This window comes from Dermacentor albipictus, chromosome 6 (genome assembly GCF_038994185.2).
Source record: "Dermacentor albipictus isolate Rhodes 1998 colony chromosome 6, USDA_Dalb.pri_finalv2, whole genome shotgun sequence".
NCBI lineage: Eukaryota > Metazoa > Arthropoda > Arachnida > Ixodida > Ixodidae > Dermacentor > Dermacentor albipictus.
In genome coordinates this window covers 64,820,386-64,844,095 of record NC_091826.1, presented here as the reverse complement: position 1 = coordinate 64,844,095, position 23,710 = coordinate 64,820,386, and the positions used below count along the sequence as shown (strand labels likewise).

Here is a 23,710-nt window from a genome sequence, read left to right as displayed (position 1 = left end):
TGGCACGTAAAACCCAATTATTTAATTTTTTAAAGTAATTACTGCATGCTTGTTTTCCTGTTATATTTATGTGTTATAAAGGACGCGTGGTTGGTTTCCTCGGTATCCTAGGTGAACTGAACGAGGCACACAACTTTTTATATAATAGCCATTTTTGTGTGAAATAGATGATCAAAGTTTAAAACGTGTAGGTTCATTAGTGACTATACGTATAAAAATTATTCAAGCGTACTAGAGCATTAAGCGCATGTGTTACAAACCGCGTAGAAAGTTTGCCTAATATCTTGGAAGGAACTCAACGTGTTACTAAGGTGAAATTTCAGGGGTTTAAAGGCAATCTTATGAGTAATTAGGGGGCGAAAACTTAAGAGCGTCAGTTAACTGCCTGCTTAACTGGAAGCTTACCATCATCATTAAAAATAAAGGTGCACAATCAAGGCATTCTATCGGTGCTAAAATATGGGGCCGAAACTTGGACACTGACGAAGCAGCTCGAAAAGAAGTTAAGCACCGCGCGAAAAGCGATGGAACGAAGAATATTAGGCGTAACGTTCAGAGACAGGAAGAGAGCGGTGTGGATCAGAGAGCAAACGGGGATAGCCGACATGCTAATTGACATTAAGAGAAAAAAAAATGGAGCTGGGCAGGTAATGTAATGCGTAGGTTAGATAACCTGTGGACCATTAGGGTTACACAATGGATGCCACGAGAAGGGAAGCGCAGTCGAGGTCGACAGAGGACTAGGTGAGGTGATGAAATTGAGAAATTCGCATGCGCTAGTTGGAATCGATTGGTGCAGCACACAGGTAATTGGGGAGAGGCCTTCATCCTGCAGTGAACATAATTCGATGGAGAAAGGGATCATGTTTAGGGTGATGTTCGGAGAAAGTGTAACCTTTTGTGGCTGAGTTAAGAGCGCTGGAAATACGAAATACTAATTGTGTCCCTGTAATAATTCGTGCGTTGTATGTGCGTGGTAGGTTTCTCCGGTGTATTCGACTAACTAAATGAGGCACCTTGATTATAGGGGGTGTTTGTTTTTCAGACCATACGTATTTTTTATGAGGAGGTAACGAGCTCAGCTAACGTGGCGTTCTTGCAGACGAGTTTCTAGGCGAGGAGGATGTACTTTGCCGCCAGCAACGTGAGCTTTTTAAATACTAATTAGAAGAAGTGTACTATTAACTTTTTTTATCATTTACTTGGTGGTTGTTGTCCAAAGGCTCATTTGGAGAAATATACATATTAGCGCACACCCATATTTAAAAAAAATTGGAGGACGCTTAAGCTTCGCCTTCAAGAGTAGAACGCGACAGCGTTCCCCTCGATCCGCCAAGGGGTGTAAGGCAATAGGCTACGGCGCAGCGACTACGCGCCCCGCATCGGACGCGGTGAGCGTCGAGCAACGCCGCGTTCGGCGCGGCAACGAAATGTGCGCCTGAGCAAGCGACGCACGCCTGAGCCTTAGAAACAGCTCGTTTCTAAGGCAACACCGCATTCACTAGAGGCGCTTTTGTACCGCTTTGAAGCATCGAACTCGTGGCTGAGTGACAATAAAGAAAAAAAAAAAAAACTCGTGGCTGAGTGGTAGCGTCTCCGTCTCACACTCCGGAGACCCTGGTTCGATTCCCACCCAGCCCATCTTGCAAGTTGTTTTTTATTCATGAAATGCCTGCTGGGATTTATGGCTCATGGCCAACGCCACCGCCACCGACCACACCGGCTTTTCTGCGACGCGAGCTCCTTAACGCTGTCGCTTTAAAAAGAAAGCTTGAAAATCGCGCCATATTATCGAATTGCAAAGCTCAACCGAGACAACATCGAGATCGAGCGCGTCCAGCTGCTTGTCAGACGGCAGCGCCCCCGGAAAAGAAGTGTGGGGCGGAGTTTGAACGACAGCGTGCCGCGGCAAATCCTGAGCCCGACAGGCATCCGCAGTTGCTTGCCGTGCAAAGTGTGCCGCATCGGTATAGCTGCCGCAACTGGCCGAGACGTCCGGTTTCCAACTTCCTCGCGCTTGTCGTCGCGGGGCCTCTCGCTCCGATATATGACAGCAGAGCCGCCTTTTCAGCGCACCCGCGCAGCTCGGTTCGGTTGTTGCCCGGATTTCACCGCTGAAATTCGATCATGCATATCTCGAATTAGGTGCGGCTTTCAATATATTTTATAAAAGCAAAGCGCATTGAAATGCGACTCCCTTCAAATTCCCCATTTATAAGTAGTCCCTTGAGCATTAATGAAAAAAGCTAAAGTTTTAAAAATTACCCTTTTGAAGCTAACGTTATTAGCGGTAAAATATGTCCGCCAGGTAGAAGAGCATACGCAATTACCGTGACCAACAACCAAGGGAAGGAGCTAGTCGCTGCCACCATACTGGCCAGCAATACAGAAACGGCGGAGGAAGTGGCCATCGTTCTCGGCATCGCCACATGCAAATACACAGCAATCATCTTGAGCGACTCGCAAACGGCATGTAGAAACCTACGAAAAGGCCGAATTTCTGCCGAAGCAGTGAAGATTCTAAAGGAAATAGCAAGGCGCCAAGAACTACCCGAAACCTAAGTCGCGTGGACCCCAGGCCACGAACACCTGGCAGGAAACGAAGCAGCACATGCTGTCGCCCGAGAGCATACCAGCCGGGATTTCCTGCCGCACGGTCTCCGGAAAGCGACGAGGGTGGAGCACGTTCCCATCAACTACGCCGCAATATTGCAACATTACCGACTGGAAAGAAGAGAATATCCTCTACCACATCCAAAATTAGGCAAAAAAGAAGCCACTGCCCTCCGCAAACTACAAACGAGTGCGTATGTCCATGGAATTATCATGCACCGGACGCACCCCACCAAATTCTCATACCTATGCCGATATTGTGAGATACCCGACATCCTCCAACACATGGTATTGGTGTGCGCACACCGCGAGAAAAATAGCCAAGATGATGCCCTAGAACCGCTACAAGCGACCGAAGAAACGTGGGAGGCAATGTTAAAGGCACAGAGCCTGGAAGATCAGCGAAGTCTGGTGGACCGGGCCCGGGCTGTAGCATTAGCCAACGGCTTTCTGGACTAAGAGAGCCGCCCACCTAGGGCGAAGAAAGGACACTTTCTCGCTGTTTCTCACAATAAACGTTCATTCCTCCTCCTCCTCCTCCTCCACATCGGGTATAAACTCCTCTGCGAAAACAGCACGCTAGCAGCATGCGCTGATAGCCTTTTAATGAAAAATCTGTATTGTCTAGAAAAAGAAAGAGAAAAAACAACGAGCAACCTGTATTTGGTGAATGTGATGTAGAGGCTAAGGTTGACATGTACGCCAACTTCAATATGTTGAGTTAAGTATGGCCTTTGGGTTAAATTACCTATGCAGGGTGTTCGAGAACGTTGCGTGTTTTACGAACGGCGCAGAATTTAGACCGCTTGTCTTGGGAGAATAATAAGTGTCATCGAGGTCTGATTTACCGAAAATGAGGAGGACGAAGTTATGGCTGGTGGGATTGAGAAGGAAAATGGCTGTGACTGCAAAACAGATTTGGTAAAGAAATATTCCCATTCTCGTGCGCGAAAGCATTAAACGGGCATTATCTGATATGTTTTTTAGTGCGCCGAGATAACTTTACCTCACACCGAGGTTACGTTTGATGCTAATATGGGGATTGCTATGTAGAATGTGTCACGAAATATTAACCGTTTCCGGTTTATGCTGTCTAAGCTGTTTAAGCTATTTATGAGCTTTTGTAAGCTATTTATAAGCTGTTTACGAACACTCGTTTTCTACCGGTACTCGTGGGTTATGCGAGATACCCACGACGTTGAGCTAAAAAAGGCACCGCATTTGTACTTCGAATAAATAGGGGGCAAATTATGGGTGATGCGTACGCCGAATTCAAAGTGCTGCTTTAGTTACATAGTTAGCAGTCAGTTACTTATGCAAGCGCACCAGAGGGTAATAGTATACGTGTCTTTCGCGGACGGGGTAGGCTATGTATGGCTGGCAGTCCCGGCAGAAGCATTGTGGCCATTGAAATTAAACTACCCGGAAGTGGGGAAACATTGTGGCTGAGATGCTTGCGGAGGTAGATGTCTGTGGGGAAGTAGGGCCTATGGTAATTTTTTATTGAGCAGTAGTTGGAAGCATTACATGCGGGGAATGTTTTAAGGCGGGTTATTTAAATGCAGGCAACTGAGTTCGTTAACGCGACGGTTCGAATGAAACTTCGCCGGAAAGTGAGCTGTCATATTCTTCAAAGTCGCACAAGTCTGCTGTATTCTTCTTTTTTTAACGTCGTATCGTTTTCATTTCTCTCTTGCTTAGTGTGCTCTTTTACATTGATTCTGTGTAGTGTAGTGGGGCCACTTGTAGTTTAAGCGGTGCTTGTTTCTATAACTTTTTTTATTCTTCAAAATCTTTCTTTAGCAGTCTGTACTCCGGCAACGTGAATTTTCTTATTTTTCGGCTCAGCCCATTGTTGGCCCCATGTTTAACCAGGATCTCCTTGCATTGCTTGTTTCTGCGAAACATTAGGCACAATTACTGTACTTTAAACATGAATGAATGAATGAAATCCCCCCCCCCCCCCCGAGTTTCACCCCCCCCCACTCAGCAATACAAAATCAGCTATCGCACTCCTACACGTTCTACAGCTCTTCGCAGTGAGTGCTGTCACCAGCGATCACTGAATTCACTATGTATAGGTAGGCACAAATGCTTTGCAGAAACACCGTGTAATGCTGCTGATAGCGCCCTTGTACCGTATCTTGTGTAAACGGTTATCGTTGCGTCCATTTACGAGGAGGGAAAATGCGCTTGTTGACATGCGGCACTCTTTCGAATTATCATGTCTTTTCGAGGTCACAAGGCTTTTCGAGAAGCCTTGTGACCTGTAATCACATTCACTTAATGTGAGAACTGAAAGCCTCCATCAAGGATAAGTGCTCCGACGTAGCTCCTCACGATAAGCCACTGCTACGCATGACTAAAACAATGATATTCATATGTCAAAACACTCCTTGCCAACGCAGGGTACCGTTCTTTTGATGCAGACACATGAGTCATTGAACAGTATACTCTTCTCTGGTGTCTCTTTGGCAATTTTTAATATATTCACAGTTATTTTTACTGAACTTACTTAAAGATGAGTTAAGGCGAAGCATCAGCGTTGATGAGTACAAAGAGGAAAATGAGTGGCATTTGGACAAAAAGAACGTTGTGCTATGAAAAGTTAAAGAATACATCTAGAAGTATCCCTAGTTTTTAGCCATACTTAACGAATATTTAATGATGTCTGATTACATGCAACACTGGTGACTTAGTTTCATCATTGTCGAAAAACAGCTTACGATACATTTCTTCTGTTAGAACTAATTCTAATACGTTCAACATAGCTACTACCAGCAAGCTCCAGGAAGCTTGCAAGGTTTCTTATTCGCATGTTTTCTGTGGCGCTGATTAATCTACTTTGGACCCACCCCTTACATCATGCCTCCTTTTGCATGTGTATTCATGTATTTTTTTAATACTGCAGTTGCGACACTTTCGTATTAAATTTTTACAGCGTGTGCCTCAAGAAGGATCTAACTGTGCAAAAACACATTTGAATGCACATGCATACGTTCAGAGGTGTTCAGGAAGGCACAGCAAAAATGACCCTAAGCCTGATTAGGATTTCTGCGAAAAGAATCAAAACTCCTGATGTAGTGCTAATGCAGCAGTCTAAATGAATGTCATCGGAAAAGTGTAGTATAGTAATCTGAAAAAGCACGCAGCAATTAAGAATGCATCAAAAGAACCGTGGTTAACATGCTTTAGGATCGCACCAAGAATGCCGAAGGAATTCGGCATTTTATCCGAAATTTCCTTACGGGAAGAACAGCCAGAATCAGACTGGACGAGGAGGAGAGTATCCAGGTGAACATGGGCAGCGCTGGCACGCCGCAAGGGTCCGTCGTGTCACCGATGCTCTTCAACCTCGTCATGATCGGACTATCGGAAAAACTGGACCGAATAGAAGGCATTAATCACACCGTTTATGCAGACGACATTACGATTTGGACCACGAAAGACGCAAGCGAGGGTGATATGGAGAACAGACTTCAAGGGGCGGTGGAGGCAATCGAAAATCATCTAGAGGGCACCGGACTTGAATGCTCACCGGAAAAATCGGAACTGCTGCTCTACCGCCCCAGGAGGTCCGGCAAACCGTCCAGAGATGTAGCGGAACTACACAAAAGGGGAATCAGATTAACCACGAGGAAAGGCACGGAGATACCCATGGTCCAAAAGATTAGAGTCCTGGGTCTCTGGATCGAAGCCAGGGGAACAAACACGGAAACTATAACACGCCTGGAAAAGAAAGTCATGGCGGCCATTCGGCTAATACAGAGAGTCTCCAACAACAGGAGGGGCATTAAGGAAAGAAACGTCGTATGGCTCGTTCAGGCCTTCGCGATCAGCCACGTCGCGTACGTGGCGGCATTCGTCCACTGGAACAAGGCCGAGAAAGACAGGATCGACGCGCTCATTAGAAAAGCGTACAGAACAGCACTGGGTCTCCCCCAATACACAAGAAACGAAAGGTTACTACAACTCGGGGTGCATAACACGCTGGAGGAGATCGCAGAAGCACAGAGAATAGCGCAACTTGAAAGACTCTCCGGAACCAAGGCGGGCAGAGAAATCATGGAAAAGATCGGCATAAACTACCACGGAATGAACGGCCCCAAGATGCAGATTCACCCAGACGTCCGAGCCGCAATTAACACGGAAAATATCCCGAAGAACATGCACCCCGTGCACAATGTCGAGAGAAGAAAATGCCGCGCGAAAACGATTCTCAAAAATCACGGCGCGCGGGAGGGGGTGCTCTTCGTAGACGCCGCGCGGTACCCCCGAAACAGGGACGACAATGGTGGTGTCGGCGCTGACAAAGGTAACTCCCTCTTCGCAATGGCGGTCGTATGCACGAAAGGAAAGACCGTGACTGCGGGCTCCGTAAGGACTAGATCGTCGGAGGCAGCGGAAGAAACGGCAATCGCATTGGCTATAATCAGCGGTCGGCAACAATACAGAACAATAATCAGCGACTCGAAGACGGCTATTAGGAATTTCACAAAGGGCTGGGTCTTCACCGAGGCGGCCAAAATCCTGAACCACAGAGCAGAAGACTTTAAGAACGGCACAATTACACCCAAATACCTCAAATGGATCCCGGCACATATGGGAGAAGTTACCATGAATGCCCCTCCCAACCTCAACGAGAAGGCCCACCGAGTCGCGCGAACACTAACCCACCGCGGCACGGACAGTGACGGCCCAACACCCCGCAACCCTTGAGGAAGAGGAAAGGACTGCGGCGGAGGCGATGGAGAAGACGGAGGAGGCGTGGACGACGAAGAAGCGATAAAAGACGACAGGGACAGACTGGTCACGTACCACGACATACTGACACACTACACGAAACAAAGAGAAGCATACCCACAACCCCACAAACAACTCGAAAGGTCTCAAGAAACAGATTGGAGAAGATTGCAAACCAGAACGTTCCGAAACCCAGTACACTTAAACAGAATAAATTCAACACAATATCCAGACGCAAGCTGCAAGCTCTGCAAACACGAACACGCAGACATGGCACACATCTTGTGGAAGTGCACACAGATCGGTTCAGTATACGTAGAGGACAAGATAGAACCGGACCTTCTCGAGGAGCGATGGCTAAGCGCTCTGACTAGCTCAGAACTACACGACCAATTATGGGCTATCCAGCGGGCCCGGGCAGCGGTGGAAAGGCTATGCCTCACCGCACACAATGCCCGGGTGGCCTGAGCCCGGGCTGGCAACCTCGCAGGTCCTTTTTCCATTAAAGTTTTTTCCGTCCGTCCGTATAAGAGACACAAAAGTCAAATTGAAACCAGTGCTGCGGGTGCCTACAAAGCGGAGAAAGAACCATAAAAAAGAAAACTTGTTATCCATTCGCGAGTAGCCGAAGTCGCAGAGGAAGTCCACACGTTCATGCCAGAAAATAAAGCTTCGTAGTTGAAGGAAAACTTGTCTTGGTGCGGATCCCAGCTTCACAGAACCTGGGATCCACGCCTTTCCAGGGCGGTTGCTCTACTGTCTGAGCTAACCGGGAGCTCGCAAAGCAAGGGAGAAATAATTGACGACTCCAAGCACAGGGACATGATCTGGTGAGTCTGATGCAATAAGTCATTAGAGTTAGCCACACACCATTATACACACATCAGATGTCTTTAAGCGTTAGGTAACACAATGAAATGATAAGCTTTTGTACGGTGAAGATAAAATGAAACCTCAATAAAAAAGAATTGCCACGCGATCGCAACAGCTCCAGAGAACAAGTACTTTTTCAAGGTGAGGATTTTTATCTTGATGTACGAAGAAAAAAAGACAATGGTTTTGAGATATCTATGTACAGAACAGAAAAAGAGGCCAGAAGTTGCGCCATTGTTTGACGAAATCGAAGATAAGTGGTGTTCAGGACGCCTTCGGCGATTCCTCGAACCGACAATGACGGGGCATCGATCGCCTGACCGTGCGAAATGGCTGCTTGCGAAGGACTAAACGATTGGTCTGAGTGTCGTGGAAGGCTTCGACTACTAATCGCAACGCTCGTCGCTTTGTTAATGGGACTGTAGATATTGAGCACGTTTTCGCTGAGCGAGCACCACTCACTTATGACAAACACGACCATACAGGGTGTCCCTACTATTATGCACCAAGATTTAAACATATGCAAATTCCACGTAGCTGGATAGAACCAAGGTAATGTTGTTTGCCGTCGATTGGAGATACTCAGATTGTTTCTTTTTTTTGCATTGCGCCTAATTACATATTTAGACCGAATTAATAAATCAACTTCTCAAATATCATAATTGGATCGAAATAGTCAACAAGAAAATTGTAGAGGAACATGAAAAACTCCCGATACAGCTTTCTGTTGCTCTGTATGCGCTACATAAACGTGTTTTTCTGAGCGTGAAAGAAGCTCGCGAACCTAACCTAACCTAACCCAAGGATGGTGTGTATGGAGGTGTCGCCGTGTTTGGCGCCTTTCAGAGATGTGAAATGTGCGCCGCGTAGTCTCGACCCCTGCGTTTACTCTTCAGCACACGTCATGGCGCCTCCTCGTAAGACACGAACCGCTGCTGAAGAAGCGAATCGTAGAGCCACAGCGCGCGGCTGCAGGCCAGGCAGCGTCGGGCTCGGCAGACCGCTGTGCAGAGGGCAGCGCAAGCCGCAGCTCGCCGTCGACACCGGGAGGCTATATTGTTCTCGCGAAAACGATGCGAACACCCTCCACTGCGTGATGCCGAAAATGGAGGTCCTATGGGGCCATTCCTCCAGCTTACGCTGTGACTGTGCTACATGGGCCGTGCAGGCCTGTGACATCTTTTTTTTTACCGGAGGGCATATCTTCAGGCTATACCGAGGCAGCCGCTCGCACGATCAGCGCAGCCCTTTGAACAAAAGATCGCTGACGGTTATCTGGCGCAGCCTAAACAGTGGGTTGCGTTGCACCGGAGCTTTCGGCACAAACTCATCAAAAGTGCCGTATCGGGTCGGCGTGTTGCGCGATCTAAACCCGAAGCCTGAACAGCCATCTTCTCTTCCCGGACGCTGGCGAAGCATGAAAGGACTCTGGCCGAAGAGATAATAGTCGGGTGGGCGTAGCCTGGAGAGGGCGAAGTGTCCCACTTCCGCGGTGCTCCTCGCGCCAACGGATGCAAGAGGATTATAGGAAACGCATTTCAGTCTTTCGACGGGAAGTCTGCGTGCTCCGTTGCAGTGTGTGTAGGTTCCAACTCCAGCTGGACGTGGGGCGGCAGACCGGTGGATCCGAGAACTAATGATTTACGTGCGACCTGAGGGGCCTCTCTTAAGGTGTCTGATCTACTGACGACAATTGAACTCACAACATAAATCGCTCTAAAGAGGATTTACGGGCTGCTTTGACATTTACGCAAGGTGAGCAAACTGTTTATTTTTTAAATACGATTTCGAATTTTGTTTTCTGCTTGGAGAGCCGCGTTGAAAAAAAAAATAAGGAGAGCTGCGATCATTGCAAAAAGAGGGGAAGAAAACCCACACTTTTTCAGGAGACTGGAAACTGTTGCTTTCTGTGGAAAGTGATTCGCTTTGCTGAGAACTTGAATCATTGTGGTTTCCTTTACACGAATAATATTTTTTGTCCATTCAAAATGTGGTTCTCTCGGCTCTGGTTTTGTCTGTTCTTTGACGGAATTCTTTTTCTATCTTGCCAGTTGCACCAACTCTGGCCTCGCTCCAATTATGTTGCTCAAACACCGTGAATGTGTGGATAATAACTTTTCAGGCTGCATTGAATACTGCTAAATTCACATCGCGTGTAGGGCCATCGAACGGGCCAGAGGCTAATTGAATTGACTATGGAATGCATTCAATAATTTTCGAATAATGAACTGCCATTTGAGCCATTAATACAAAATGGTGTTTACATCGTAGTACGTTTATTCACAGCTTTAGAATATTTTGTTGTTGCCTTGCATATTACGAAGCGCTGTTTATTAACGTCACAAATAAGTAGCTTGTTCGCATACTCAGAACTCTTCGTTGAGTGCGAATCATATCGATTTAGCCAGAGAAGCCTCGTTCTCTGAGCCACGTACTGCGTGCTACACTGCGTAACTTCAAGATTCTCCAAGGTTCATTTATTTCTCCAAGATAAAAAGGCCCAGGACTAATAGCTGTCTTGAAGCAGCTTGACGCGGTCCGGGGCCCGTTTACTTCTGGACACCAGGATACAGTTCGAATTCTTGCTCAAATTTTATGCTTGATCATGCGCAGCCAACGATTTAGTATAATCAAAAACTTCAAAAAATATTCGTATTTGCGGATAGTGACTGTTTGGTTCGAATACCGGATTGAATTGGGCAATAGTGGGTTCGTTATTCAAAGGTTTCGAATAACTGCACAGTTATAAAACATTGTATTCACTGCGCGGCAAGCATCATGATTGCAACTGCATAAAAGCATGCGGTTTAGGCTGTGTTAATTTCGCTGATTAATGTCGCTCGAAATGTGGTGTTAGAGTAGGAGATTGCCTTCAAAGCCTTGTAGTCAGGACTACCTAGAGCTGAGGAGACGCTTCTGTGCCGCTTGTGGCTTGGTGTGGCCTTCACTAATGCGCACTCATTTCGAATCGGAATGGCCAACAGCCCTACATGCGATAACTGTGGCTGCAAGGGAAGAATCGCCCACCTTCTCTGTGAGTGTCCCCGCTTCAGTGCGGCCAGGAAATAATTTTCGAGAGTGCTAGATAATCTTTAAAAACGCCCTTTATCGGAGGAAAAGGTCTTGTCACAGTGGCCGAGACTGTCCTCAGCACAGATGGCTTTGAAAGCGTTGTTGCGCTTCTTACGGAGGACTGGTCTTAGAGACAGACTTTAAGCAGTGTCGTGTTCTCCTTTCCTTTTTCTCTTTTATTTTTGCTTTTCCTTCCTTATTTCCTTTTTTTTCGTAATATCTCTCGTCTATTAACTTTTATTCCTCTTACTCCTTTTCCACAGCACAGGGTAGCCAGCCGGTTTGAGAACTGGCTAACCTCCCTATCTTTCCGTCTATTTATCCTCCTCACCCTCCTTTATCCTACTCATCCTCGTCATTTATCCTCCTCATCCTCACATATGATATATGAGAACATGCGGGTGTTTACAGGCAATTACCATACATTCATGTGGGAGTATTGCATAAGGGGGCATATATGTAAACATTCTTGTTGATGGGGCATTAACTTATTTGACAAATTTTACTTGCAGGCACTGAATCGACATGCACGGTTATGGGAAAGCGCTCCTGTGCCTGGCCTGCTTTGGGCTGCACCTCTTTGCGAACACGGCAGCAAACCCAAGTAATGAAACTGCACCCTTGGAGCAAAGGTAGTATATCGTTTTTCGTAAGTAGGGACCTCCACTAATTGGCCACAGAAGGACTCGGCCCCTAATTAGGTAATCTTATCTCACGCTAGAGAAATTATTTATGGTCCACATTTGGTGTCCCGACAGGTGTGATAACGATCGGTGTGACATGTGATGAGCAATCGATGGCTGCACGGGGATGGTCAATTATCGATGGCTCACATACATATCTCTTGTGTGAATTTGGGCTTGTTTGCCTTATTGCGGGCTGCTTGCATTCCGCACCGTGCGCTGTCGCATCTGCGAGTGCAACAGTTTTCTCGTCTGTTCTCCGATAAGTATAGTCTGAGTTAGGAGCTCGCCATACACGTATATTGCGCACTTTCAATGATTCGTCATTTTGATCAAGAATTATTTCGCAAGGTCGCATGTTATATGAAATTTTACTTCCTGCAATAGTGTGACGGCCCTCTGCGTTTAAAATGGAGGCCACCTATTCAAACATAGGTAAAAAAAAATGGCAGTTTCGGTCGAAGGATGAAACACGGGCTGCGATGGCCAGGTTTTGCGTCGTGCTTGAATTTGTTGGACGTTGTTCCAACAGTACGCGGGTCCGACTAACACGGACGCTATACACGTGGGTGCACAATGGCATCTTGAGAAGCTTTAATACCCCGTGTGGGGCCTCTAATGACATCGCAGAGGCCCTACATGCTGCCCGCAATGAGCCGCGCCACTAAAACTATATCACTTTAACGTTTGAGCTTTAATATTGTTGTTTTGAGCTTTTTGATTTACCAGATTGAGAGGATTTAAGATAAAAGGCACGCGCAGTGAGTGTTATGTGTAATGACATTCGTTTGTGGGCTGCCGTTCTCAAAATCCGGAGGAATAATTTAGCCAGGAATGTAAGACCTGGTATGAGCAACTCTAGCGACAGAATAGTGTAGCAATATAACGTGCACATACAGCGTGGCATGGCATATTGTATAGATATACCTAAATATATGCAGAGCCTTACGGCAACGCCGACGATGAAAATTCGGTTGGAGTGTCCATATAATTGCTTTCGCAATAAAAAAAAAACGGAAATATGAGTTTTGAAATTTGAAAGGTGAACTATCTTTTTGTAATGTTTTATTTGCAATCTGCCAAGCTACGTATACCTTTTCGCTTGCTTCGTGTCACCGTAACGGTTATTTTGCACTCTCAGCGAAAAACGACAGCCATGCCTTGCTTGCACGACGTCAGAGAAGCTGTTTCATCATAGAGTTGGCTACTACATTTGCGTCCTTCTATGCCTCCCGCGCATGACATAAACAAACAAAGGAATCAATTCTATTTAAATGCACTGCGGTCCTCGAATGCGCCCTAACTGAACAAAACCACTGCCTCAATGACCGCACTGTGTCTTTGCGCCATTCGTAATCTTTCTCACTGCTGGTAATAGCCATAAAGAAATGCAATTAACGTCGATGAGGTAAATTTTTAAACGAAGTATACTTTTGGAAGAATCACCTCCTCTGTAGTTTCAGGGCTGAACGCAGAAAAATACGCAATGTAGAACAATTATTAGCGTTTAATTTCAGCACAAATATGATGCACACACAAGAAAAGCTTACAAACGTGCTTTTAAATGATCGTATACGTTGTTTTCTCTTACACCCTTTCGTGGTTCAGTCCAGTAGAACACAAGTGCGCGAATGAATGAATGAATGAATGAATGAATGAATGAATGAATGAATGAATGAATGAATGAATGATTGAATGAATGAATGAATGAATGGGGTAATATAATATCGAAGTTACGTCTAATCCGATATAACCTACGGATTACCTTTCGCTCGATTCTATCCCTGTCTTGTCCACCCCTCACGACCGGCCGATCCCGGTGACAACGTATATTGGCACGTCGCCGTTCGAACTGCCCTGACAAAGCGCGGAAAGGATTGCCATTTCGATAGAATTGAATTGAATTGAATTGAATTGAATATTTATTCTCTTATAGAAGTGCTGCCTTACTCCGGCCCCTAACGAATTCTTGCTGTCCCATCATTCAGGGCCACAGACGACGTACCGCTGTTCCTGACACCGTACATACTGAACGGGAGCATCGACGAAGCTCAGAGAAGGAGCAAGGTGGACCTGTTCGAAAGCCGCGTAGGAGCGAAGGCGCATTCGGGCTACGTCACCGTGAACGAGAGCACCGGGAGCAACCTGTTCTTCCTCTACGTCAAGGCTGCCAATGTACGCACACAGCTGGTGGCGCACTCGAGCGGTATACGAACAGAAGCTTAGAACGACAGAAAGCTGAGCTAGTTGGTAAGGATTCATTACGCAAAAAAAAAGTGAGGCGTGCAGACAGGACACAAGAGTATAGAGACCGGACCTCGTTCGGCGTTCGTGTTGTACACTTCTCTACTCTTGTGTCCTGTCTGCACGCCTCACTTCTTTTTTGCATAATGAATACGAACAGAAATTGGTATACACCGTGGGTCACTCGTCGCTTATCTGTAGGCGACGCGTTATTAGTGGTGTGCGAATAGCTATCTTTCAGACTGAAGCGGACGCGAATCGAATAGTTGCCAAAATCTAGCATCGAATACTTTTGGAATACCCAACAGCGATTTTCACAAATGTTTTGAAAGGATGTTACCTGCCATGGTTGCTCAGTGGCTATGGTGTTGGGCTGCTGAGCACGAGGTCGTGGGATCGAATATTGGGAACAGCGGCCATATATCGAGGGGGCGAAATGCGAAAAAGCCGGTGTACTTAGGTTTAGGCGCACGTTAAAGAACCCCAGGTGGTCAAACTTCCGGAGTCCTCCACTACGGCGTGCCTCATATAGTCAGAAAGTGGTTTTGGCACCTAAAACCCCGTGATATAATTTTTGTAAATTTTAATTTAAATGTTTGTTCATGTTCTAGCATTCGCATCCAGCTGCGACGTCCGCAGCGCCACTGGCGGCGTCCTATAAATCACGCCCGCGTTGTGAGACGCCTGGCAGCTGCCGAGAGGTTGTTCCTTCTGCAAAAAAAAAGAAAAAACAAACACATAGTCACTTTGCATGCTGCGTCGCGCCAGCATGTGGTACACGCCTATGGTTAGAACACCGCCCGAGGAGTTGGAGCGCAACACCAGACCTCGTTATGTCTGTGAATGCATTAACCTTCGGGCGAAACTGCCAATTTTTTTCCTTCCGCCGCTCTTTGTGTGGTCTTTAACTTCATCTCAACCTTCTCTGTTAACCCCCACGTTCCTGGTCCGTATGTTCCTACAGGTCGAATGCAGTAATTGCACCGATTTTTTTTCAATGATAACGGCAAGCTACCGGTAATGATTTGGTAATGCCTGCGGCTTGCGCCCCAACCCGTTTTAATCTTTTTCAAATTTCCTTATCATGACCAGGGTCTTCAGTGAGCATATTTATTTATTTATTTATTTATTTCAAAGTACCTTACAGGCCCCAATGGGAGCATTGTGTAAGGCGGGCGTCATTGAAAAAATGACGTAAATAAACGTACTTTTTCACCGGTTCTAGAGGCTAAATCGAAGTCACAAATTCTTTTTGCCAGGTTATTGAATAGTACCGTTAGTACCTTTGTCTTCTGCACATTCACCTTGGGTTACTTTTAAATGGAAAAGCTTCCTTTTACGCGCACAAATGCGAGCAAAAGTTCGAAGACCACAGCATCAACAAAAACTTAAGATATTTCTTGTAGAGCTGCTCCACAACACGGAATTGCTTCAATACGCGCTAGATTCTTTACTTTTACGAAGACGAGCGCGTAGGCTGAACCACCTGACTTCAACCAGCATGTCCAGAGTGAGAACAAAAAAAAAATATTTCGTGGCACCAACGATATCCAAACTTTTGTCTCGGGTCTGCACATCCAAGAGCCTAGGAGCCAAGAGCCTATTCTCAAGCCCTCACTACACCGTCTTTCATAAAACACGTGCTGCCTCGGGAGATTTAAGACCAATCGATACAAGTGCACGCAAATGACGCAATTATTTTTACCGTTTCTCTCCCCCTCCTCCTACCCTTTATCACAGAACCGAAGCGGCGAGACGCCTCTGGTCCTGTGGCTCGAAGGCGGTCCCGGCAAGTCGGCGCTGTTCGGCCAATTTCTCGAGAGCGGACCGCTGGGCATCGGGCCCGACGGGCAGCTCTATCGGCGGCGGCCGACGCTCCAGGAGGAAGCGGACGTCGTCTACCTGGACCAGCCCGTCGGGGGCGGCTACAGCTTCGCGACGGACCGTCGTGGCTTCGCCCGCACGCTGGACGACATCGCCGACTCGATCGAGGAGTTCCTGCGGCAGTTCCTCGTGCTGTTTCCAGAGAACAGAAATAGGCGCTTCTACGCGATCGGAGAGTCGTACGGCGGTAAGGAGGAGGGGGCGACCGTGATCTGTCGCCAGATTGCACAATGTCATCGGGAACGAGGAGGAAGCAAAAGTGGTGAAAAGAAAAAATTGGGGCCAAGGGCACGCCCACACTAGCGAGGGAAGAAAATAGAATGGGGCCGCGAGTGTGGCGCGTGTGGCAGAACGTGCCCTGCGGAAGCGGAAGTACGTCAAGTTTTTTGACGTTTTCCCGCAACGAATGGTGCTGTTTGGGGCTATTTTTCGCGGCGTACCGCAGAAGCCGAACGCCATTAAATAAAAGTAATCTAATCTTTCACAACGGCAGGCGGGCTGCAGGGAAACGCCCCCTTCTCTCGACTGCACGAGCGGTGTCGTTGTCAAACGCCACTTGAGACAAGCGAAGTGTTGAGGCCGTCTCTTGAAAAACCAAGCGGAAGGGACGCCCGCTGATGTGGCTGTGCCGATGCCCACGCGCGCTTGCAGCGAGCCTTAATTCCGTCGCTCACGTTTTTTTACCGCCAGCGTGGTCGCGAACTTCTTGTATATTCTGGGTCCACGAAGCAAATATAGGAGGCCAGGAAACGCGCGGAAACCATGTATCCCCAGCGTTTCGTACCTCAGCGCTTTAGTCCGAAGTATGAGAGTCAAACGATTTGTTCTGACTTTGTTCGTCAAATGAAAACTTGAAAGCGAGTAATGTTCTTTTTGCGCACGCACGCAGGCAGGCACGCACGCAGACACGCAAGGCACGCACGCACGCAGGCACGCACGCAGACACGCACGCACGCACGCACACACACACACACGCACACACACACGCACACACACACAAACACACGCACACACGTGCACACACACACACACACACACACACGCACACGCACATGACATCCGAGATAACAAGTTCACGCCGCCTTTCGTAATCTACGACCCATGCAGCATCTAGCCGTTAAAAACTAATGACACTTGGAAACTTGTGCATCGAAGTGTTTAACGTCTTTGTGGTGTAAAGAGTTAAAAGTTAAAGGAACCAGACCTTAGAATTAACGTAAGTTCTTACGCTCGACTACTCGCGCAAGTTTTCATCGCAGCCTAAAAGAAAGAAAAATATATAACCCCGTAATTGTTTTTCGACTTCGAATCTCAACTCCTCCTTTCCCGTTTTTTTCGTTTGTTCCAGCTCGATCAGCGCTTGGGATCGTGAATCGGCTGCAAGTTAACCGGAGCCTTCCACTGAGAGTATCAGGGGTGATCCTCGGAGTTCCTTTCGTCGCCCCTCTCCTGGACCTCATGGACTCTTCGGACTACCTGTACAGCACCGGACTCATCGATGGCCGGGGACACCGGCTCTTCGCCGAGCGCTTCCAGCAGATCAAGCTCGCCGCCGGCTTCAACCGCACGATAGCCGCCGCGCTGCTTCTGAAGACGGTGTTCAACGCGAAATTCGACGACGAGCCGACCCTCTACCAGCAGCTCACGGGCTACACGGATCACGGGAGCGTGCTGCGGACGAGGCCGGCACCGGAAAAGCGCAAGTACCGCGATTACGTCACGAGCGACGCGTTCAAGAGGGCCATTCACGTCGGCGGAGCGACGCCGCTGGAGGCTCAGATGCTGGCCTTGGGCTTGAGCCTGGCACAGAGCGACTACTTCACCGACATCAGCGACACGTTGGCCAACGTCCTCGACTCCAGCAAGGTGCTTCTGTACACGGGGCAGATGGACACGGTCTTTCCGGCGGTGAACACCGACCGCTACCTGCGCCGGCTCAAGTGGAGCGGTCAGCGCGAGCTCGAGTGCGCGCAGCGCGAGGCGTGGTACTCGTTCGCCGACGCCCACACGCCCGCGGGATACGTGACTCGCGCGCGAAACTTGACCTACGTGCTGGTCTCTCGCGCCGGCCATCACGCCACCTTCGACAGGCCCGAAGCGCTGTTCGACCTCACGTACAGCTTTATACACGGCAGAAAATACAGAGCGTCGTGAGTTTGTCGCATCTGGGCGTTTCTCGTTTCTTGTGTTTTGCCTTTGCACGAGCGACTTCGACTCGATGTTTGTCTGTGCACGTCTCTGTAACCTCCATCCCTCTCTCCCTCTCTCCCCCTCTCTATCGCTTCCCCTTCTCCCTTCCCCCAGCGTAGGATAGCCAAACGGACTCTAGACTGGTTAACATCCCTGCCTTCCTTACATCCCTTTCTCTCTCGTATTTGCCGCTGTGTTCACTGTGAACGTCACTGTAGTCCTGCGGCTAAGATTCGACATTATCTTTAGCTTTTAACAGCTGCCATTTGACAGCTTCAGGAACGCAGTATACAGAGAAAAACGTAATTTTTTTTTTACAATACCATGAGTGAAAACGGATGTCAACTGCCGAGGTACAGAAGGTCAAGATTTGGCGATGTACAAAGTGCATTATGTCGCAGGAAATTTGTGTCGAATCACAACGATTCGCGTCCGGCGAGTTAGTTAATAAACACACCAATGAAAAGTTTGCGTACGCCGATTCGCGCAGGGCCCAGGTTCCGCACAACGCCTTCTATTTGTAGTATAGCCTTTTATTCTTGGCCAATACCCTGTACTGCGCATGCGTCAGTTTTTAGAAGGAAACGAAAGGAGCCGATATGTTTGCATGGCTGAATACTAGTAGACTGATGAAGGACGTATTACGCTACTATATTTTTTTTTCCTAATGGAGACAAGTAGACAAACCGCCATTTTTAATCAATAAACTCTCACCAGAGTCCTCCCATGTTTTTGAAAAAAAAACATGGAAGGACTCTGCTCTCACTCACTCATTCGGGCGACAACGGTCACGCCAATACGATTTCTATTCGAGTCTGCGTCGTTTTTCACTTACTGCATTCCTAAATTTGGCAGTTATGCAGGCTATGACTCTTCCCTACTTGGGGCGAGTTCGTTTGCTTTGGGTAACAAGTCACTTGACCAAAATGGTGACTTCAATCACGTGAGCATCCCACGCTGGACCTCTAATCACTGTTCTGCCTACCGCGGTCAGGTACCGAAATTTCTCCATATGTCAAGATTCTGCAAAACCAAGCCTCACATCCACCGGCTTCCATCATCTGTAAACTTTGAAGTTTATTTTATGAAAGTTCGCTACTGCATTCTACTATTAAAGTTTTATTTGCACTGGTAGCCAATACATGTTAGTTTTGCGATGTACAATTGAATGTATTGAGGATATTTTTGTGCCCTGTCATGAATTTTCAAGCCAAAGAAAGCATTCCGAAGTTCAGTTTCCCCAGCTTGGACTTTCACAAACATCACCAGCCATTGTGTCATTTTCGGCGCCTTCGTTGGAATTCAGCCACACGGACGCTTTTATTGCAATTTGCAACTTTATCGCGGACACAACACGACTACCATATTAAATTTCAGAATTTATCTGTCCATTCCTTCGTTATATTTTAACTGCTTTATCTCAAAATTTAATAAGGCTTTCTTATAATTTCTACATTTTCCTCTTAACCACACTCTAATAAGGTAAGCTTTATTTTAGTTACAATTCTATTAAATCCCCGTAGTGGGTAGGAGCTATTACTTGGGAAAAAAAAACAAAATAAAGCATCGCGTAGACTACATAAACGTCTTGTTGTCTTGAAGACGCTTTTCTATTATAAGAAAACGTCTACTCGAAATCCCGCTTCGCTCTATTGGTCTAACTTTATCAATGGCTGTGATCCTATCTTTTGGAGCCTCGATTGTTGGGTTCAGCCACAGAAATGTTTGCTTGGCGATCCAAAATTACCTAATTGAAACCAATTGATTTCCACGTTAGATTGATCGTTCTCCCTCCCAACCATAGCTTTCTTTTATTTCTTATCTATTAATAATTATTGTTATTATTATTATCTTATACCCGGTTTTCATCTGATTATTTCCTTTTTTCTCCAAACACAAATCGTTAACTTTTAAACTCACACGCTCAAATTGTTAACTCCCTTTTTATCATTATTATTTTTATGCACCTAATTAAACCACCCGATACTTGGCCAATCCCCCACTGTGGGTATGTGCCACGGCCACTCAGGACAACAACAACAACTACATCTACATCCACATCTACATCGCTTGGTCAGAGCGTGCGCCACTCGAGGGCACGGCCTTATTTCTCACGCGCAACGGGTTCAATATCGAACGCTTCCTTGGATCGCCCGCTCACTGGCATCACCAAGGCCTCTGCAAGCTGCTGTTTTTCTAGTCTGGCTTCTACGCACATCGGCAAAGCAACAGCCGCAGCGGGAGGCGTTGTCCTGCCAAGTCATTATTTTACAGAAAGAGGACTGACTCGACCAGGTATACGTTGCTTTCTTTCCTGCGCTGTCTTCTTTCTAGGAACTTCTTGTAAGCGTCGTTGCCCAGGGTAAACTGAAGCAGCAGCGTCGAGATTGGCGATCTGGCACGTTTTCATGTGATCGGTTAATTTTACCTCTGTCTCGTAGGCGCCGGCTAATGAGGACGGACGAAATTTGGACCGCATATTCGTGCCCTATCTAGATTTTCCGGCCACTTGGGGACAATGGTCATTTTCCACCCATGAAAAAATTATGCTTTAGATCCAATAGTGTTCGAACAGAAAGTATACTGAAATCGTCTGAGCTGACAGAGAGCATAAACTTTCTATTACGAATTTTAACGATTTGATGACTATACAGGGAACGCTCCCAAACAGCCCCTTGTAGAACGGTTGTACTGCGCACGACTGCACATTTTCTGATGGGATCATTCCTCCATGGCTTGGCCACTGCCAATTACGTACTAACGCATGTCTCTTTATTGCCTCATGTGTGACTAACGAAGCCAATTTTTCTTGCAAAACGTTGCTCAGTTGCTCAAAAAGGTAATCTTCCGAGTATCAGTCTATATTCGTTGGGCCCGCACCGGTTATGGCTACAAGTACAGATGCACATAACGCATTCTCAAAGCAGGTATTGCATATCGTTCTCGCAGAGGTAAACGTCAACGGACACCATGAAGAAGACATCCAGCAAGCCGAAGCAGGAAGGTCAGAACGAAAGGCATGCACAACCGCATCGACAGCCCCAGCCGAATCCGCAGCCGAATCCGCAGTCGCAGCCGCAGCCGCAGCCGCATCCACAGCCGCATCCACAGCCGCAGCAGCATCCGCAGCCGCATCCGCAGCCGCAGCTGAATCCGCAGCCGCAGCCGAATCGGCAGCCGCAGCCCAATTCGCAGTCACAGCATCAACAGCGCACTGCAGCAGCAGCAGCAGCAGCAGCAGTGGCGGCGGCCTCATCCACACCGGTAGTGGTCGTGCTGCCGCAGAGTGAGTCCAGCGAGAGCACCAGCACTTCGACGTCGAGCTCGTCGAGCACTAGCCGGCACGAGTACGGCAGTGGCACCGTGGACACGACCAGCTCGTCGACCAGCACGGCGGCATTCCAGACCGGAAGAGGCCAGGCTGTTGGACGCAAGCGCAGGCTCCGGTACAGCGACACCGTCTACCCTGGTCGCAGGAAGAGGCCATACTGCACCAACACCGGCGTCATGACAGAGCCAGAGAGGTGAACTTGGAGCAACTGGTTTCAATGAATTTACACTCTGGAGAAAGAGCAGGTCTGAAAGCTAGAGCGCAGACTACAGTGTACGGTGCCAGCTACCAAATAGTAGTGGCTATGGCGAGGCCCCAAACTCTGGCCTTTTAATAACCTTTCTTCCATTGCGATACGCTACAGCTGTCAATGTGCAGCTACAGCAATTATGGCAGGAGTATCAACGGTACACAAATCCATGACTCGGTCATTACTTCAGTAATCGTACAGGCATTGCGTCAACTGGTCCAGGCAGCAAAGAACGCATGCTACTGTTTCTCAATCCGACAGGTCACTGCGACCATTCGTAAGCGTCGTGTATGCTTTCACGAGCTCCCGCAGCCCCAGTGTCATTCTTTTCCCTTCATTTACTATCTATTTACGCCTTTTCTCAGCAAAGGAGAGCAAACGGGACGTGCGCCTGGTTAATCCTCCCTGTCATTCCTTTCTTTTTCGCTTTCTTTCTCGGCAACAACAGCAGCAGCAAGTTCTGGCTGTACTCTGTGGTGGCCATCGTGCTGACCGCCACCACGGCCAGCGCCATCAGCATGTCGCTGCGCGCCGCCGACGCCGAGACGGACGAGCCGCGCCATTACGTCCTGCCCAAGCAGGCGACCACCTCGCAACCGCCACAGTGCAAATGCGCCAACGGCAGCGGCACGAGCACGACGAATTCCGACGTTGTCCCGGTCGACCTACGCCGCCTCACCACCGTCGAACCACAGTGGCTGACGACGGCTGACGGCTCAGACCGAGGGGCAGCCAGTGGGCCGTTCAAGAGCGGTACGGCTAGCCCGGACAGAGCTGCGGCTGCCGGCGGCGGTAATGCCACCTCTGACGGACACGTGGGCGGCGAGGATGCCTCGGCCCACGACGGCGTGCCGCAGCAGGTCGCCGAAAAGGCCCCCAAGTCACTCGTCGCGTACAAGATCGGGCCGGGCCGACGAAAACACGGCCCTCGGACGTCGCCCACGTCGGGAACGCCGGCGAAGAACGACACCGGTACGCGAGCGGCACGGCAGGTACAGACGCACGCGAACCCGGCACAACCAGACTCCGCAGCCAGATCGCGGACGACGTTCAAGCACGCCACTGGAACGAACGAGAAGACCAGCACTTCGAAGACGACCCCCCTGTCCTCGAAGACGGGGGCGATCGTGAAGCACGGAATCGAGGAGGCTACCGCCGGGAAGCCGGAGAGGCCGCCGGTCAACGAGTACGGTGACCGGCAAACGCCAAGAGCTGCAGCGAAGACCGACGTCGGGATGACGTCAGGCGAACTCGGTGGCTCGACTGGTGCTACGCGCACTGCCACTGGTGCGCAATAATTAACGTCTACGCAGTGCAGATTGAACGGCCGCCACACGTATATGGTGGAGGGCCGACACCAATCAGTACGACCCTCGCCACGTAATAGTGCGGTGCGACCGTTATAAGCCATCGCGGCAGCTGTGAAGCAATATTTAATAAAGAGAACTAGTACGATTCTATAACGTTCTTTGTGTAGAACGTGTCCGGCGTAATTTGATATACTCCAGTAGTAACTGAGAATATAAGTGAGGTAACGGCTCCAAACTTGTGGTAGAATATTTTATGGATGTTGCAATAATGCTGTAACTATTCGGACATAGCTCACAGTCTCACAGTATCAGGTCCATGATAACTAAGTATGTGAACAGAGTTCTTTTTAGGCTTAAAGGATTTCGGAGAAATTTTAATAGATCTTTTTTCGTTGAAGAGCGCCGTGAACGATGTTATAGGCCCACTTTTTTAGAGTGCCCTACCTTCGGGATTGGCCCTCGTTTTTAGGCCACCTATCTTCGGTATTGCATGACGAAAACGGGTTTAGATAAGCAG

At 48.1% G+C, this 23,710-nt stretch overlaps 2 protein-coding genes across 3 annotated transcripts; both read left to right on the top strand.

Moving 5' to 3' along the window:
• Positions 1-9,614: 9,614 nt before the first annotated feature.
• Positions 9,615-18,276, top strand: LOC135912328 (venom serine carboxypeptidase-like). The gene is made up of 5 exons (XM_065444735.2): positions 9,615-9,984; positions 11,814-11,933; positions 13,973-14,159; positions 15,969-16,299; positions 17,461-18,276. The coding sequence occupies exons 2-5, from the start codon at positions 11,827-11,829 to the stop codon at positions 18,264-18,266; spliced, it is 1,431 nt and encodes a 476-aa protein (XP_065300807.1). The 5' UTR covers positions 9,615-9,984; positions 11,814-11,826; the 3' UTR covers positions 18,267-18,276.
• A 2,113-nt stretch (positions 18,277-20,389) lies between these two features.
• On the top strand, positions 20,390-23,346 carry LOC135912297 (uncharacterized). Of its 2 annotated transcripts, none has more exons than XM_065444687.1 (3): positions 20,390-20,597; positions 21,252-21,826; positions 22,335-23,346. In XM_065444687.1, exons 2-3 carry the CDS (start codon positions 21,273-21,275, stop codon positions 23,179-23,181), a joined length of 1,401 nt encoding a protein of 466 aa, XP_065300759.1. In that variant the 5' UTR covers positions 20,390-20,597; positions 21,252-21,272; the 3' UTR covers positions 23,182-23,346. The 2 variants fall into 2 exon arrangements, with proteins under 2 accessions (XP_065300759.1, XP_065300758.1); XM_065444686.1 differs by having other exon boundaries at positions 22,332-23,346.
• Positions 23,347-23,710: the final 364 nt, after the last annotated feature.